This window comes from Felis catus, chromosome D2 (genome assembly GCF_018350175.1).
Source record: "Felis catus isolate Fca126 chromosome D2, F.catus_Fca126_mat1.0, whole genome shotgun sequence".
Taxonomy (NCBI): domain Eukaryota; kingdom Metazoa; phylum Chordata; class Mammalia; order Carnivora; family Felidae; genus Felis; species Felis catus.
The window spans coordinates 29,264,547-29,282,570 of NC_058378.1; the positions used below are offsets into that span (position 1 = coordinate 29,264,547).

The 18,024-nt window shown below is 33.3% G+C and overlaps 1 protein-coding gene across 13 annotated transcripts in view; it reads right to left on the bottom strand.

The window, feature by feature from the left end:
* HERC4 (HECT and RLD domain containing E3 ubiquitin protein ligase 4) overlaps positions 1–18,024 on the bottom strand; it is a 138,022-nt gene that overhangs the window by 118,437 nt on the left and 1,561 nt on the right. For 10 of the 13 annotated variants that reach the window (XM_011287366.3, XM_011287365.3, XM_045040046.1 and 7 more), the window contains exon 2: positions 17,417–17,720. In XM_011287366.3, the coding sequence (XP_011285668.1) occupies positions 17,417–17,642 (226 nt within the window). In that variant the 5' untranslated portion in view covers positions 17,643–17,720. Of the gene's footprint in view, positions 1–12,750; positions 12,884–12,988; positions 13,008–17,416; positions 17,721–18,024 lie in introns of those variants that run through there. The other 3 variants (XM_045040049.1, XM_023240495.2, XM_045040050.1) reach the window with 3 other exon arrangements.

Consider the following 18,024-nt stretch of genomic DNA (forward strand, 5'->3'; position numbering starts at 1 on the left):
TCATTTTAGGGATTTACTATAAAATAATGTTTACTGAATTACATTTTGTACCTGGGGAAAAAACAACAGGAAATAACCTGATTTCCAATAACAGGTAGGTACATAAATTATGGAACATTCATGTAATACAAATTGATGCTCCTACACTGGGAGTTATATCTAAGTGATGAATCACTAAATTTGACTCCTGCAACCAATATATTACATACGTTAACTAGCTAGAATTTAAATAAAAAATTTGGAAGAAAAAATTGATGCTTCTATTAAAAAGAATGTATACTAACATGAAAAAACAGAAATATACTAAATGAAAAAGCAAAACCACAAAACTTTTGTATATACAGAGAATTACGTATTTTTATATAGGTATAAAAAATACAAAAATATAAACAAATAGTAGTAGTCAGCTTTAGAATGTCAGGGTAAAGTGGCTTCCACTTTTTAAATCATATATTTCTATAAAAAAAAAAGATTACACGTATCATTTGGTAATCAGAAAAAATAAAAGGCTTTTTTCCAAGTATAGCTAACCCTCAACTTATAAATGACCCTGAACCTCACAGGAATAAATGTCCTTTGTTTCCCAAAATCAAAACTCTAAGGAAATAACTAACCTGAAGTAACAGAAGAATCAAGGTATAGTCAGGTACTGTTTACCTTTAAACCATGATCTATAGTTAAGTTAAATGCCCACATATATCTTTCTTAGGCTTTCTGGAACAGATAAAGAGAGCTAAACAAGCCATGAAGGGTAGAGATAAATTTTTGACACCCAAATTTAAAACTCAAATGAATTTTTCGACAGAAAATACTATAAAGGTCAATTAAATATAATTACTGATAGATTATTATACTTAGGTAGAATTATTCCAAAGATTAGTTTGAAAATCTACTTATGATCTAGCAATATTTCTATAAGCAAAGAAAAATTTGGTTTTTAAAAAATCATTCATTCATAAATCAGGGACTATGTGGTATGAAAGTACACTTACAACTGATCCAAGTCCACAATTATCCTTTTTTTTTTTAATGTTTATTTATTTTTGAGAGAGAGAGATAGAGTGCAAGCAGGTAGGGACAGAGAAAGAGGGAGACACAGAATCCAAAGCAGGCTCCAGACTCTGAGCTGTCAACACAGAGGCTGACACAGGGCTCAAACCCACAAACCGTGAGATCATGACCTGAGACGAAGTCAGTTGCTTAACCAACTGAGCCACCCAGGCACTCCCACAATTATTAACTCTTAATGTGGTCAAGTTTAATGAAGTTCTACATATATTTAAAGGAAGGAAGGAAGGAAGGAAGGAAGGAAGGAAGGAAGGAAGGAAGGAAGGAAGGAAGGAAGGAAGGAAAGGGAAGGAAGGGAAGGGAAGGGAAGGAAGGGAAGGAAAGGAAGGAAAGGAAGGAAGGAAAGGAAGGAAGGAAGGAAGAAAAAGAAAAGAAAGAAAAAAAGAATTCCAACAAAGGCTGAACAACTATTAATGTTTTATACAGGGAACAAAAATCTTTGCTGATATTGTTCAAGTTATCAGGGTCTAAAAAACAATATTGTTATGAATAGCAACAAGCATAGCAATTTGATAACAATTTAAAACTGAGGTCCGAAGGAATATACATTGTTAAATAGCTAATCTAAAGAAGTACCATTTCAATTTCTTACTAAAAGTTTAATTCTATCAGAGCTTAAGTTTCAAAATCCTCTGTCCTACCATGGCTCATTAGTTGCTATAAATATAGGTTTCCTTTTCCCTTCTCTCCGAATAACTCAAAGCTCTAACTAGAGCAAAAGAAAGTACACTAAAAAACTGACTCTAAAAATTTTAAGTTTGCAAGATACCACAAAATTTTAAAAGTATTATATAATTTCATTCTTATTTAAAAATATATCACACACAGCCCCAATGTATATGCAGAGAAAATAATGAAAAAATAAATACTAAATTGTCAATACTAGTTATCTACAAGTAGCTTTTACTTCTTTTATTATTTAAATAACTATACGTGTAGTTGATGCATTTCATGATTTTGATTTTTAATTTTTTTTAAATGTTTATTTATTTTTAAGAGAGCACAGGTGAGCAGAGAGAAAGTGAGACACAGAATCCGAAGAAGGCTCTAGGCTCTGGGCTGTCAGCATTGAGAGCCTGATGTGGGGCTCGAATCCACGAACTGTGAGCTGATGACCTGGGCCAAAGTCAGACACTTAAACAACTGAGCCACCCAGGTGCCCCTATGATTTTGACTTTTTAAAGATTAGGACATTAATCACTTGGGATTAGTGCACAGCACCAATAAATAATTTATAGTGTTTTTTTTTCTTTTTACGTAATCATATTACTAATTTTGTTACAGAAATAATAACCACAAGGCTACTTCACTCAAGGCATATACTTCTCTCTTCTTAAAGTGAAATTATTGTTTATTGACACTTTGTAAAGGATTTGTAATATAATGCACATAACAATAAAATATAAAACAAATCAAGAATTAAAGAAATAAAACTAAATGTCTAAACTAAATAAAAACTGAAACTGAAAGTTAAATGAAAATGTTTATTCTCTAAAATTACTACCAATAGGAATTTGGAATGATACAACCTATAGTCACCAAAACATTTTAATGAGTTCCCAGATAAAATCTAAAGTTAACATAAAGTAATTTACATGTCTCAGTTGACAGCCCACAATAAAAAATATCATAAAATTAGAGTTATAACTAATTAGATTACAAAATTCTTTATGATGGATATGTTTACAAGTTCATAACTCTTTCATGCATTCTATTACCTACAGGTGTACAGTTAACATACATAAAGAGCTTATGTGCCTGGCACTGTGTTAAATATGTAATCTCATTTAATCCTCATAACACCATGAGGCAGGTGTGTACCATCATCCCTACTTCACAGATAAAGGCACTAAATATAAACATTTCCCTATTTATTGAACTGTTGTGCTTTTAACATTTAAATAACAAGGTATTAATGTTTTAATAATTTATTTTCAAAATATACTTAAAATTTTGTGAATACTTATGGCTTTACAACATTTTTCTTTAGAAAAGTCCTTTCTGGATGTCTGGAAACCACTGCAATTAATTGCTTTGAAGAGAAAAGAAGTTGAAATGTAAAGTCCCCAACATAAATATCAAACAGTTGCTTTAACTTTCTTTTTAAGACAAGCAAGAATGAACCCTCAGAATATATTACCAGAGTTTTTATTCTGTGTTTTCTTAGAGTCTTCATTGGTATAGATGGCACCTATTCATCACAGGGCCAATTACATTAACTATATTTTCTTGATTTCTGCATTCTTAACACTGACATTTGGGGAGCAAGAGACTTACAGACCCCAGAAGAGATGGCCATTCACAGGACTAGCTAATTCCTAAAGATAACAACTTGCCTACCAGCACGCTGTTCATATGCAAACCAACCAGTCCAGAGTTTATACTACCAACTATCTCCTTATCTAACTCTCACACACCAAGCCAGTACCTCCCTCACCCTAAATTACCCCAGGGCCAGGGACGAGGAAACTAAGAACCAACCCTTCTAGCCCAAAGCCTGGAGGAATTAACCAAACTAGCCAATCCAAACTGTTTATTCTGCCCAGTCTTGCCTTTCCCAAGAAAACCCCAATAAAAGCCACGAACTAAGATGTCCCTATGCTCTTGTCTTCTGCTTCCTGACTACCCTAGTGTTCTCCCCTATGGCTTTGTGGCATCTGATCCTCTCTCTCTGGGACCTGAATACAATAAACTTCTTCCAACCCTCATTCTTGTTTCCTCTTATGGCCACACTTTACAGTATCGTATGAAACATGTATATTCTTACAATTTTAAGTTTTCTAATTTTGGTTAGAACACAGCTGATGGCCATCAAGCTTATTCAAAGAACCTACAATTTTCTCTTCCTATGGTACATCCAATAAAATACACTGATCATGTGATTCAACAACCCCCTGGGTTTCTTCTGTGTGCACCATAGTGTTGTCACTATAGTACTAAAGCTAAAGTGTTAAAGGTTTCTACCCTTTAAACTGACATGGTAGAGAAGATTTTTATCCAAATAATTCAATATAACAGGAAAACAATAATACAACTTAATTTACTGAATGCCACATAACTGTGCTTGACACTGCACAAAATATTTGATCTGAGTTCTTACAAGAGTGACCACAATGATACAGGATTGTCCTTCAGCTGAGCAATATTCAAGAGACAGAAATGGAAATATGCCATAGAAAGAATAACCTGGAATTACCAAAAAGGATAGACTGGAGCAGGGATATCAGCAGAAAAGCTATTGCCATTGTTTTTGCACAGATAGTAACGGTCTAACTAGGAAAAAAAAAGAATTTTAGCTTGAGATAGGAGGAAGCTAAGGGTCTGAGAGTTTAAAACAACTAGCTCAAGGTCAATTAGCCTTTTGCAAAAAAAAAAAAAAAAAAAAAAAAAGAAAAAAGAAAAAAAGAAAGGCAGACAGACAGACAGACAAGACAGAGAGTTACTAAAATATCAATCAGTAAGATTTGGCAACTGAGTCAATGTTGGTGTTCCAGACTAGGAAGCAGACCCTAAGATGAATCTAAGGTTTGAACCTAAGTGAATTCAAGAAACATTAATAAAGAAGAGTTGTTTTTGTAGTTTGTTTTGGAGAGATGGAGATGGCTAACTTACAGTACAACTGTTTCCATTTAAAATGTTCCTCTTTTCTCCACATCTTATAAGTTTTATAATTTCAGAAATATGTATACTTGTCTTCCTTGATTTTCTCTGTCTTGCAGTCATGGTGCCCTCATGAATGAGATTAGTGCCCTTTCCCAGAGAACTCCTTCAGCCCTTCTGCCATTTGAAGGCAGTGAGAAAATGACCATTTATGAACCAAGAAGCAAGTCCTTCCCAGACACCAAATCTGCTAGCACCTTAATGTTAGAATGACTAGCCTAAAGAACCATGAGAAATATACATGTTATTTATTAAGCCACTCACAATATACTAATTTTATGGCAGTGATCTGACTGGACTAAGACATCTTCTAATTATTCATCACTGAATTAACTTTTGAAAATAAATGATAAATCTAACCTCTACCATTTACGTACTTCTTACAGGAACAAAAAAAGCATCTATAATTCTTTTATTTTTCTGTATCATTACATCTTTAAGTCTGATGGTAAAGGAATCCAATTCATTTTATATTGTGCTCTAATATAGCATTACCTGTAAGTATCACAAACATAACATTTTTTTTGAAATTTTGGCCTAATTTTTAAATATGAGCTCCAACAAGGTAATAGAACACTAAACGTAAAGAAGTATTTTCATGCTTGATGCAATGTCTGGGACATTAGTTGGAAGGCACAATTGTTGAATAAATGCCTGAAGTTTTGTTATAAATGGAAAGATATGTATTTCCTACGTAAAGGCAAATATGGAAATAGCACATAACCCACTTCAGTGTAAGGCAGACCTAAAGTTAAATTCCCACGCTAATATTAAGGGTATTTCTCTTTTAAGAAACATTTAGAACACTCATGACATGCCAGGCATTGTTCTTTTCACTTTTATGTGTTATCTCACTTAATCCTTAAAACCACCCTAGGAATTTGATATGATTATCCTAACAGAAAAGAATACTTAGGTGCAGAAAGGCTAAGCAGTATGTGCAAGATAACATAGCTAAGAAATAAGAGTCAGAATTCAGAATTTGTATCTAAGCACTCTAATTCCAGAGCCTAACCTTTAAAAAATGAATTAAAAAATAATATATTTACATTGTTAAAAAAAAAAAAGGGGGGGGTATGCAGTAGAAATCTTGGTCTACCATCCATGTCCTCCACCAACCTACTTCTCAGCCCTTATCTTACCTCTGCACCAAGGTAACCACTGTTATTAGATGGATGTATTCTTCCAGGGTTTATTTTAATGTATCTATATGCAAATACAAATGTACATTTTTTCACATTTTATCTAAAATATAGCTTTCTATACAATGTTCTACACCTTGCTCTTTTTTTTTTTTTTTTAATTTTTTTTTTCAACGTTTATTTATTTTTGGGACAGAGAGAGTCAGAGCATGAACAGGGGAGGGGCAGAGAGAGAGGGAGACACAGAATCGGAAACAGGCTCCAGGCTCTGAGCCATCAGCCCAGAGCCCGACGTGGGGCTCGAACTCACGGACCGCGAGATCGTGACCTGGCTGAAGTCGGACGCTTAACCGACTGCGCCACCCAGGCGCCCCTACACCTTGCTCTTTTTACTTAATGTATTTTAGAAATCTTTACATATTAGTACACAGAAAATTCCTTTACTCTTTTCACAACTACACAGTATTACAACACATTGATTGAACAATTTATTTTACCAGTTCCCAACAGTCACAAGACTGTTTCTAATCTTTTTCTACTATTAACAATGTTTCAGTAATATGTCAATGTGTCATTTTGTACAGGCACAAATGGAGTTATCAGAGCACAAGTTATATTCTTGCACTTCTTGGAGAATAAGTATGTGCATTTGCAATTGTAACACATACTAGCAAAATACCCTCATAATGCTTATCAGTTTACACCAACAACCTATGAACACTTGTTTACTGACAGCCTCGCCATACAGAGTATATAGCATTCCCCCCATCCTTATTCACAGGGGATATATTCTGAGACCCAATGGATGCCATTTTGAAACCATGGATAGTACTAAACCTTGAATATACTGTTTTTTCCTATAGATACTTAGGAATTATGTTTAAGTTATAAATTAGACACAGTAAGAGATTAACAATAAAACAGAACAATTATAACATACTGTAATAAAAGTTATGTGGTCTCTCCCTCTTTCAAAACTTCTTAATTACAATGTACTCACCCTTCTGTGAAGATGTGAGATGATAAAATGCCTATCGATGAAATGAAATGAGGTGGATGATGTAGGCACATAACATTAGGCTACTACTGACCTTCTGACATCAGGAGGAACATCTGCTTCTGGACCTGCAGATGACCGTGGGTTACTGAAATCTCAGAAAGTGAAACCCTGGATGTGGGTTGGAGGGTCTACTATATTATCAAAGTTAAGGATTTTTGCTAACCTGATATGTAAAAAAAAAAATGGTACCTCAGTGTAGTATTCTGCATTTCTCTTAATGTGAATGAGATTGAAGAGTATTCATTTAAGAGTCATTTGTAAAATGTTTCCCTTTTTGTAAACTGCCTGTTCACATCCTGTGACAATGTTGCTACTGGATTGTTTTCATCTTATCAATTTCTAGGACTGTTTCATATCTGGGAAATTAGCATTTTTTATTGTAATGAGTCGTAAATATTTTCCCATTCATCTTTTAACTTGTTTACACGGTGATTTCTACCTGACAAAATTTTTCTCATGTAGTTTGCTTTTCTATACATCTTCACAGTTCAGTCAGAAAGGCTTTCCTTACTCCAAAATAATAAACAAAATTGTCCATGTTTTCTTTGAGCACATTTATCATTACAGTCTTTACATTTAATCTGATTCATTTGGAATTTATCCAAATATATACATGGCATGAGGCAGTAATCCAATTTTTTTTGTTCCCTAGATGATGTTCCTACTTATTCCAAGATTATTTATTGAATAGTCCCACTTGAATTTTTTCCCCATTTCATTTGAGGTGATTTGGGTCTATGTCTGGGCTTTATATTGTTTTCGTGGTTTGATATGTACTTGTGAGGCAGTTTTAACTATTAAGACTTTAAAAATAAAATGTTATTATCTAGTTACATATTTCTGTTCTTATTTTTCAGTTTTCCTGAGCTGCTTTATTTTTTCCATAAGACCAAGAGAATCCATTTATTTAGCTCTCCTCCCTCCCCCCCCAAACAAAAAACACTTGGTATTTTTATTACAATCACCTTAAATTGACTAATTTTAGAGAAAACTGACAGATTTGCTTACGTTGAATATTCCTACCTACAAATGTGGTTTCCATTTGCTTATAATTTTTGCATCCCTTAGAAATGCTTTCAGGTCTTCTTCAGTAGTCTTGCACATTTCTTAGGTTATTCCTGGGTCATTTTATCTTTCTCTTGCTATTATAAATGGTGTCTTTTCTTCCATTATTGACATCTAATTGGTTCTTATTTTCATTGCATTTTAATTTTGACTTTGGGCAAGTTATTTAGCGTCTTGAAGTTTTATTTACCCTCAACAGCAAGACTGTGCTAATATGTACCTGGCCGGGTGGTTTTAGGATTCTGGGATAACATATAAAGGATGTAACACAGTGCCTGGCACATAATGGTAGTTACCGTTATTATTTTTAAACATCAATATTCCATATCTAAATATATTCCAAATAATACTTCTCATTAAATTTCTCTCCAGTAATGAGGTTTGTATCTTTCTTCTCCCTTTACATTATCATACCAACTTCTAAAGTATTCCCTTCCCTCCACATTTCCAGTTGCAGAGACTTACTCAATTCCTCAATTCAGTGCAGAAATAGACCTATGTTCAGACAGAGGTAACACCAACCTGTCAGGCTTTTACCTAATTACTCTCCAGAAGATAAGTGTAGGTCCATGAAGTCCATTTCTGTTAGAAAGCCTACTTACGCAATCTAAGCAATCCCTGAATCAGAAATCACAAAGTATACATTTGCTAAGTGATAAATACTTGGGACCAATTATGGGAAGTAATCTAAGCTCTACTTGAGTTTGTCCTGCCATTCTAAAACAAAACAAAACAAAACAAAACAAAACAAAACAAAGCCTTCAAATAACTCACAGGTAAAGCAGCTAAACTTTGCTCCAATTGTTTTCAGATGCTCCTAATTCTGCTTCTCTTTTAGCCTTAGACTGTTCCTGTCCCATTCCCATTTCCCTTTCACAGAAGCAACAAACAGCATCATCTCAGAGGACACATTTCTTAGGGACTCTTGCCTAAATGCCAGCACATTTACAATTTATAGTCACAATTATTTCATCAATTAGTGGAATCAAAAGCAATTTCTATGTGATTGCATCTTGTGATTTCAAAAACTTTGTTTCCAGTAAAACCTGGAAGGAAGTCATAAAGTCAGGCATAATTAATAGGTTTGTGACAGTTAAGCAAAAATAAGTAAATTAACCAATTAATAAAATTCAAATGGTCCCTGGCAATAAAAAGTTTAATTTTACAAAGGTGTTACATCACCAGGTACTTCAGTCTCCCAAAAAGACAAAATTATTGTTCACAGACTGTTAATTACTTGATAGGCTGGAATCGGCGAGAAATATATAGTTGGAATGTTAGCCTACTTTGAAGAGGAAATAAAACATCTCATTCCTTTAGCATTGATCTTTCTCCCCACTTGTAATACTGAATTTCTCACTTATCACTGAATACGGTTACCAAATTCAAAACAAAATTCACTTCACCAAATATTTTCTCTGCTGCTGAAACAAAACAATTAACATTCCTCCCCTTCCTGGCTTCCCTATTTATATTAATTACTGATTCAACCTAGGATCACACCTAGCTCTGCTCTTTACCCTTACTGTTCACTTCTATTTGGTTACCACAGCCTATCCATTCTTTCCGCTTCCCTAATTTCTCCTTGATCTAACTGCTCCCTTGCTGCTTTTTTCCTAATGTTTATTTATTTTTGAGAGAGAGAGCACTCAAGCAGAGAAGGGGCAGAGAGAGAGAAGAGGACAGAGGATCGGGAGCAGGCTCTGTGCTGACAGCAGAAAGCCCAAAACAGGGCTCAAACACAAGGAACTGTGAGATCAAGACCTGAGCTGAAGTTGGACACTTAACCCATTGAGCCACTCAAGCACCTCTCCTTTGTTGTTTTAAAGGGGGCACCCTTATAGCCTAACTGATTACCTCCAAATTCTCTCCCCTCCTTTATAAAAACCTGATAATTCTCATTACAAACAATCAGCGAATATACACCCAATTAAAACCCTAACTTGATTAATTCTATAACCTGACCTCAATTTTACCTTCTAACTTTCTTGCTCTCTATTCTCAGACATTTTAGTTAACTGGACTACAATTCCCTTAATAGGTCTCCCATTTGTCTATTTCCATTTGAGCTAAGCTACCTATAAAGCCTCTTCATTCTTTCCTCCTTTAAATACTTATATCCTTCCAGGTCATATGCTATCTTCCCTATAAAAAGTCACCTACAATCCATTCCATTCCAAATGGCTACACTATTCCTCTGTACACGGTGTTCTGTTTATGCCTTTTATAACACTTAGCACATTAGATGCATTTCTACTTATTTCTGCGCTTGTTTTATCTTCCTTTCTAGATCTTTAAATAATATTCATCAATTATATTCAAAAGCTTGTCAAATGAATACATTTTTAAAACTTTCATTAACAAATATCTTCTAAGCTTATCAATTTTGTAGGGTGAGGCACAACTAAGCTTACTTAAATTTTTAAAAATAAATTGGTTATTGTTTTATTCTAGATTTGCTAAAATTAAAGATGTTCTTTTTCCTAAAGAAATTAACAGAGATGCAAATAAAGACTAAACTGATATATATATTATGCATATATATATGATATATATATATCATATATATTATGTATCTCCAAAAAATAGGAGAACACAAATTTTGCTACATTTAAATGATGAAGTGTTAAATTATCATTAACAATATCCCTAAACAATATTGTGAAACATGGGGAAATACTTATTATTCAATTGTTACTGAAAAAAATTGAGATATAAGAACATACTTCCAGTCTGCAATCACAAACATATGAGTATAGAAAAAGTGTTAAATGACCATAGTATTTACCTATGCATGATGGTATTATAGTTGATTTTTACTTTCCTGTATTTTTCAAATTCTCTACCAAGAATATGAAATACTTTTATAATTAGAAAAAACTATACACTAAAAATGTGTTATTTCAGAATAGGAGGACACCTAGCAAAGGAATAAAATGTAACTAAGCTTAAATATTAATAAAGAAATAATTAGGATCTTTCAAAATTATGTGAAAAACACATTATTAAAGAACCCTAGAACATTTTCTTTAAGGTGAAGAAAAGCTAAACTAAATTTCTGCCATCCTAGAACTGAAGAAAAAATAATTACATGCAAATTAAATATTATGGTTTAAAGACTAAGCCACCAATATTCAAGAAACTTCCCTAACATTGAGAGAGAATGAGCTGGAAAGGGGCAGGGGGCAGAAGGGGAGGGAGAGGGGGAGGGAGAGGGGGAGGGAGAGGGGGAGGGAGAGGGGGAGGGAGAGGGGGAGGGATGGGAATGGAGGGGGAGAAGTAGAGGGGCAGAGGGGGAGAGGGAGAGAGAGAGAGAGAGAGAGAGAGAGAGAATGAATATGAATCTTAAGCAGGCTCCATGCATAGCGTGGAACCCGATAAGGGGCTTGAACTCACACCCATGAGATCACGGACCTGAGCTGAAATCGAGAGTCAGACACTTAACCAACTGAGTCACCCAGGTGCCCTGAAAATTCCCTTTTTAATAACAATAACTCCAATTGAATACATTTATATACAGCATAGGTTTTTCTTCCATGTAAAGTAACTATCAAAATTCATTAAGATGATTATATATCTTAATAAATAATTATTGCCTTAATTCCATCAGCATGAAAAGAACCCACAGAAGCTAAAAGGAGATAAATCATGGGCTCTTCAGTATGGTTTCTTCACTAACATTTCCCACTTTTCTACTCACTAACACAATCCTACCACAAAAAAGCCCTTGCAACAACATATGAATACATGTTCCTTATTAGATTTTCTTTAATAGTTACCTGATTAAAGATTATTCTTTAATATGGGTATGATACATACCCAGGTACTTGATATGCTTTCTAGCCTAGGAAGACACTTATAAGTATCTATGAAGTGAGATTTATTTCTTCAAGCAATTATAAAAATACATATGGTATCTGTGAGAAATGAGCTTTAATAGTACTACACATTTTTATGACACTGGGAACACAGAACCCTAAGAATACTTACTAAAGAGATGATGGAAACTAGACCACTTAAGCTTTCACCTGCTACAAGGATTCCTGCCCAAACCACGAAACTGAAATCTACCATACTCCTGTTTTTTCAAGGAAAGTAAATGGTTCACTCCCAATCAAATAAAAACACCAGCATACCAAAAACAAAGAAAAAAAAAAAAAATCAGTTCTAAATCCTTTAAAGAAGCCTCTATTTGTTAGACTGCTCAGATTAGGCATCTACTTCTATTATTGCCTTCTCCAGGGTTAAAGGTTTTAATAAAGCATTCACCAAACCAATGCATCCAACTTAGAGATACATGGCAGACTTAATACAATATAACTAATCCAAGTTCCAATGTTGACACCAAATCAATCCCACCTGGCAGTTACTATGGATCTTGGATAGCACAGCATAGCATTAGACAACAAAGGGATATAGAATGAGATATATAAAAGAAGAAAGAGAAAAGACTGGGTTACCACAGCAGTTTGTTCAAATATTATTATTCATACCACACAAGGTTATAATGAAGTACCAAAGTGGTATCACAATGCAAGCATCTTGGTAAAATAATGATTTATTTCAAAAGGCCATCAAATAAAATGGCAAAGAAACAAATTAGTATTTGATCTGCCTCAAATAGAAGATATTATTGTAAATAATTCTAAACATAAGAACAATTTAGTGAATAAGGTAGGAGACTGGTAGACTTAATTTTTCAGATTCAATTTATAGATGTTCACCAGTCACCTGCTGTTTTGACAAGTTACTTACCAACTTGTGCTGCCATTTCTCCGTAAATTTATCCCCTAAGATGAGGATAATTCTTGCAAATTGTGTCACAAGCATTTTGAAAGGAACCATGAGTTATTGTGTAATGCTCTTGATATTCCTCAGATGTAGGGTCCTACACAAAGTAAAGTATTATTATACATCTCTCTAACAGTAGTCATCTGTTTGCATTATGATTTTTTTTTTCCCTACCCTTGACACTGTGTTCTTGGGCACTAACCTTCCTCAAAGTAAAGTGTCCAAAGCAAGCCTCCATTCCTGACCCAAGTAATTACTTTTTTTCAAGTCTTCAAATCATCCACATCTTTCTCATCCTTAGAAGGTATCATGAAAAGTAGGAGTTATAAAACATTAATAAGCTTCTCTGGTATTATATGCTTTGGTTCAATAATATGTGGGATAATTTGGTATTTATAATCTGCTCTTGTGAATAATTTTATTTCACATATTTATACATTTTCCTATGTTACTTTTAAAATTTCAACTATATTTTAAGTAGTTCACTTATAGATTTATGTTTTATGAACAGAAAGAGCAAGTCAGAAAAATGAAGAAGCAAAAGGGCAAGCAAGTAATTACTGCTATGTGACCAAAATGCTTTCACTGGACTGACTCAACAGCAGAAATCACCATTTTGAGATACAATAAACAGAATCGATGCTCATGATTTTTACATCTTCTGTAGAAGAGTTGAGCATAGGCTACAACATATTTTATCATACTATTCAAAACTTTATCTGTTGCTGACTTTGCTAATCAAGTTAGTCTTCAGTTCAAAAAAAAATACATATATGTGAATTTTTAGTTTGTGTTGGCACAATATTGTATCTTGAAAACAGAACTCTCAACCTTCTTATACAGTGCCTAAAATGGCTTATTTCTGAATTTATATATGGGAAGGGAGGAGATAATAAAACATGGTATCTTCATTGTACAACTTATAAAAGAGAAAATTTTTAAGGTTTTTTTTTTAACTCTCAGAATTACATTAAAATATTGATGGAAACTAGTTTCCTCCCAGGTTAATATTCTTTTATCTTCTAAATATGGCAGGGAAAACCTTTGTGGGATAAAGGTAAAACCACATGATTTAGCATGGTCCCTTAACATTTGCTAGCCTACTACTCGTTAGTCTCTTAATCTCATTTTACTTTAGTTACTTTATTTTACAAATGAGGACCATAACACCTGCCCTAGATACCATACAAGATCATTATGAGGATTAAATGAGATAATCTAACTAAAAGAACTCTGTAAACCTCGAAAAGCTATCAAAACAGTAATTTTTAAAAAAACTATATCACATTATTTACAAATTTATGATCGTATAATATATAGTACTGTTTCTAACATGAAACAAATGGAAATAGATGTGCAAAACATTAGGACCATGGTTACCAAATAATACCTATGATTGAATATACAGTGAATAAATGATCTTGTTAAGAAAAGTACACTTCCTATACTTTATCTTAAAATCTTCAGAAGTGAATTTGGAAGGAAATATAAATAAAACTATTTAGATGGAGTGGTCTAGCCTTTTAAAGATCAAATATATTTACCTGTTACCTATGAATTAAGAGCAAATAACTAAAAAAAAAAAAAGGTTTTAAAAAATTCTTATGAAGGAAAAATACACACATGAAAGTGAAATAGATGTTCACTTCTCTGGAAATAATCAGAGCTAGTAGTGATACCAAGGGATATACATATACAAGAGGACGAAAATGAACATGGACACAATCTATACTCTTGGTATAATAAAGGGTATCAGTGAACCCTTCAGATGTGGTTCCTAAAATTTTCAGAATGGAAACCTCTCCCAACAGGCCACAGGTCAAATCTATTTACTACACTATAATGCTGAGTCCTTGGTAGGTTATGATAACTCTCAAGAATAGCTTACCCTTAATGAAGCCACCTGTTTCTCTTTCACATATATTACAGAATATTTAGTATGCTTTTTTATAAGCCAGTCTCTACAAGCAAACAATTCCTAGCTCCCTCCTTTCTGTTTGCTTTCTTTCTGTCAGTTTAAAGCTCTGACAAAGTGAATTTTGTTTATTATGTGGTTCCAGAAATTCAATCAGACTCACTCAATTACCAAAAACTTTAAAACCAATTAAATAAGAACTCCTTACCTTTTAATTCAGTCCTCAAACTCACAAATTAAAAAAAAAAAAAAAAAAAAAAAGTTGGGCAAGGAGTACATTCAAATCTATTAAAGAATTATTCCCAAGGGAAATAATTTTAGTTAAAAAACATTAAGTTTCCACTCAAACACCATAAATCAAAACTAAGCTTAAAAGAAAAGTCCCTATCAGAGTAACTACCTCCTTTTGAACTTTTACTTTCTCCTACCTCTGTAACCCAGATATACATCAATGAATCACTGAATCTGGACACTTCTAGTAAAAAGCTTTTCTCAAGATAAGGATCCTCTCCTATAAAACTAAACTACTTGAGCTCCAGATTTATTTTCTGCCTAGTTATGTGATCAATGGTTGAATTAAAATTAAGACTTCGTTTTCTTCCAGAAATATTTAATTTATCCCACAATGACATTTCCCATCAATTAAATTTCCTAGTTTCAAGGTATATATCATATCATGTCAACTTTCAATTCTCTCCAGCTATTTCATTTTATGTATGCCTTAATTCCCAGCCCAGCGTCTAAATTTTTCAAAGACAAAGTTCATGCCTTTCATTTTTATATTCCATGAATGTACCCTGGACAATGAGGCAATCCTAAATAGGTAATGTAAATTAGGTTAAACCCACCCTCCCAATTTTATATTACCAAATAATGCTTTCAAGATGAATCAATACAGTGATATAAATGTCACAATGTAATCATCACAATGTCAACATGACCACAAAAAAACCTCTTCTGGCTAGTTAAGTTTCCCAGAATCTTACCTACAGAGTTAAAAGCTGTTAAAGACACATACTACTACTGCAAAGGGTCTTCTCTTGCCCTGGACACAAAGCAGATGCTTAATAACATTTAAAAAGTTTAAACTTTAATAAACTTCAGTAACTATATTGGCAATTTCTATGTGCTGGCTTTGCACTTTTTATCTGCCCTACAACCTCTCAGAAATTACTAAAGCAATACAGAAATATATTCAATTATTTCTGTGGAGCATGTTAAGTATAAGAAAAGCAACAGCCCCAAAACCATGAAAATCTCAACTTGAGGCAGCATTCCAAGCTAAACAAAAAAGGTAAAGAATACATCTGCCTCTGAAGCAGTGATAACAAGTACATAACAATAAATTACCATTCATGTCTACACATGACAACCTCAAAACCTAAGACATGAAATTCTGATAAGATTCCAGAAAATATTCTTAGTGAGGTGGAATACAAGACAGCTGCCACTTTACCTTTAGAGTTCTGCAATAATTAAACCTACTGTGTTAAGGATTACTACCATTCATCCAAAAGACTTAAATTACAAATTAAGCCACAAAGAAAAAGATTAAGACCCTACCAACAAAGAAAGGATGAAAACTATACAGTATTTACAAGTTAGAAAGGTGAGGTTTGGCATGGTGGTGAGATGACATGAAAGATGAATAACATGCCTTAATATTTAATACCTTACTATTTTATACCTACATTAACCTCTCAAAAGTAGACTAACAATAGCAATCACTTAAATAATGAAGTGGTAAAGAAGAATAATTGCCATAGAAAATGCTTAAGTGCCATCATTGTTGAAGTTAAAGAAGAATCTGTAAATCAGTACTGCTATGGTCTATCTTATCTGAATTTACCATCTTAAGAATTAACTTTTAGTAATCATAATGGAGTCTTCTTCAATTTCTTTCATAAGCTTTCCATAGTTTTCAGTGTATAGACTGATCAAAATTGAGAGCAAAATTCACACAACAATAATTCCAAGTGTGGTAATACCTTATTTTAAAATACGTACGTATATTTAGGAAAAGAAAATGTGAGATGTGACCAAATTCCTCAAAATTCTCATTACACTAAAAATTATTTTACATTTGGCTTATATGACTCCTACAAAATCAGGACATATTATAGTCACAAAACTTTTAATAGCTGATGCTACTACCTCAAAGTAGGAGATTAGAGGAATAAAACATATTTGAAACTAAGCCAAATAAAATTATGTATTTAAAATACTAGAGTAGGGACAACAATAGAAAAACTAGGATGTATGTCAGGCAAGCTTCCATCTTATTTATTTTTCTCTGATGTATAGAAAACAACACAGTAAATTATGCAATTAAAATCTGCCAAGGTGGCTGAATAGTACTTATTAAACAGGACCTACATTCTATATATGCTCTATACCTATATATTCTATACTAAAGAAAAAGCGTATCCACACTGCATGCTGGTTTTCTCAACTGTTTTATATCACCATAATTATGTTCTGAAACCAAAGCTTCATACAATAAAGGTTCACAACAATAATAGTTTAAAAAAACAGAAACCACAAAATACTTAAGTACTCAGAAGCATGCAAATGTAAAGGATATATTTAACTCCTAGTTTGCTTTTAAAGCTTGATTAAAAAAAATATGGGTTTAGGACTAGAGAAATTATTTGACATTTCAAGCTTACAAGATACAATTATTAGAAATAGTAAACAAAAAACTTTTCAACTTACCTGGTTTCTTTCTGGATTTTTCATGACCTAGCTGTCCTAGATCATTACATCCACACGTGTACACTGTTCCATCATCCAGAACAAATACAGTATGTCTGAGTCCACATCCCACATCTCGGACCTTTTTATTTATAAAAAAGTCACTTTTTCTGGGCTCTAGTACAATTTCTTCATCAATTCCACCTAACCCTAGCTGTCCAAAAGATGCATTTCCCCAGCACAACATGTTTGTAATTCTTTTGGTCTTCCAGTTTCAATATAAAATTTCCTCTGAAACACTGGAAAGTTGGAGGTATCCCTATGTCTGAGGAAATACAAAAAAAGTTAATATGACTTCAAAGGAAACATGGTTAATTGCTCTTTAAAGTGCTAGGCTACAATAATCACTATATAGTAAACATGGAATCTATTTTATAATATGCTACATTAAGGACTATCCAGTTTCAAAAACCAATCAGTTGTATTTTTAAAAATATGTCATACATTAACATTTGCAGAAAATGGTTTACTCTCCATGATTCTTTGCAAAATCTAAAACATGTGGACTAGTTTTGACTTTTTGCTACCTTGTGATAGACTAACAAAAATATTAAGCACATTAATGAAAT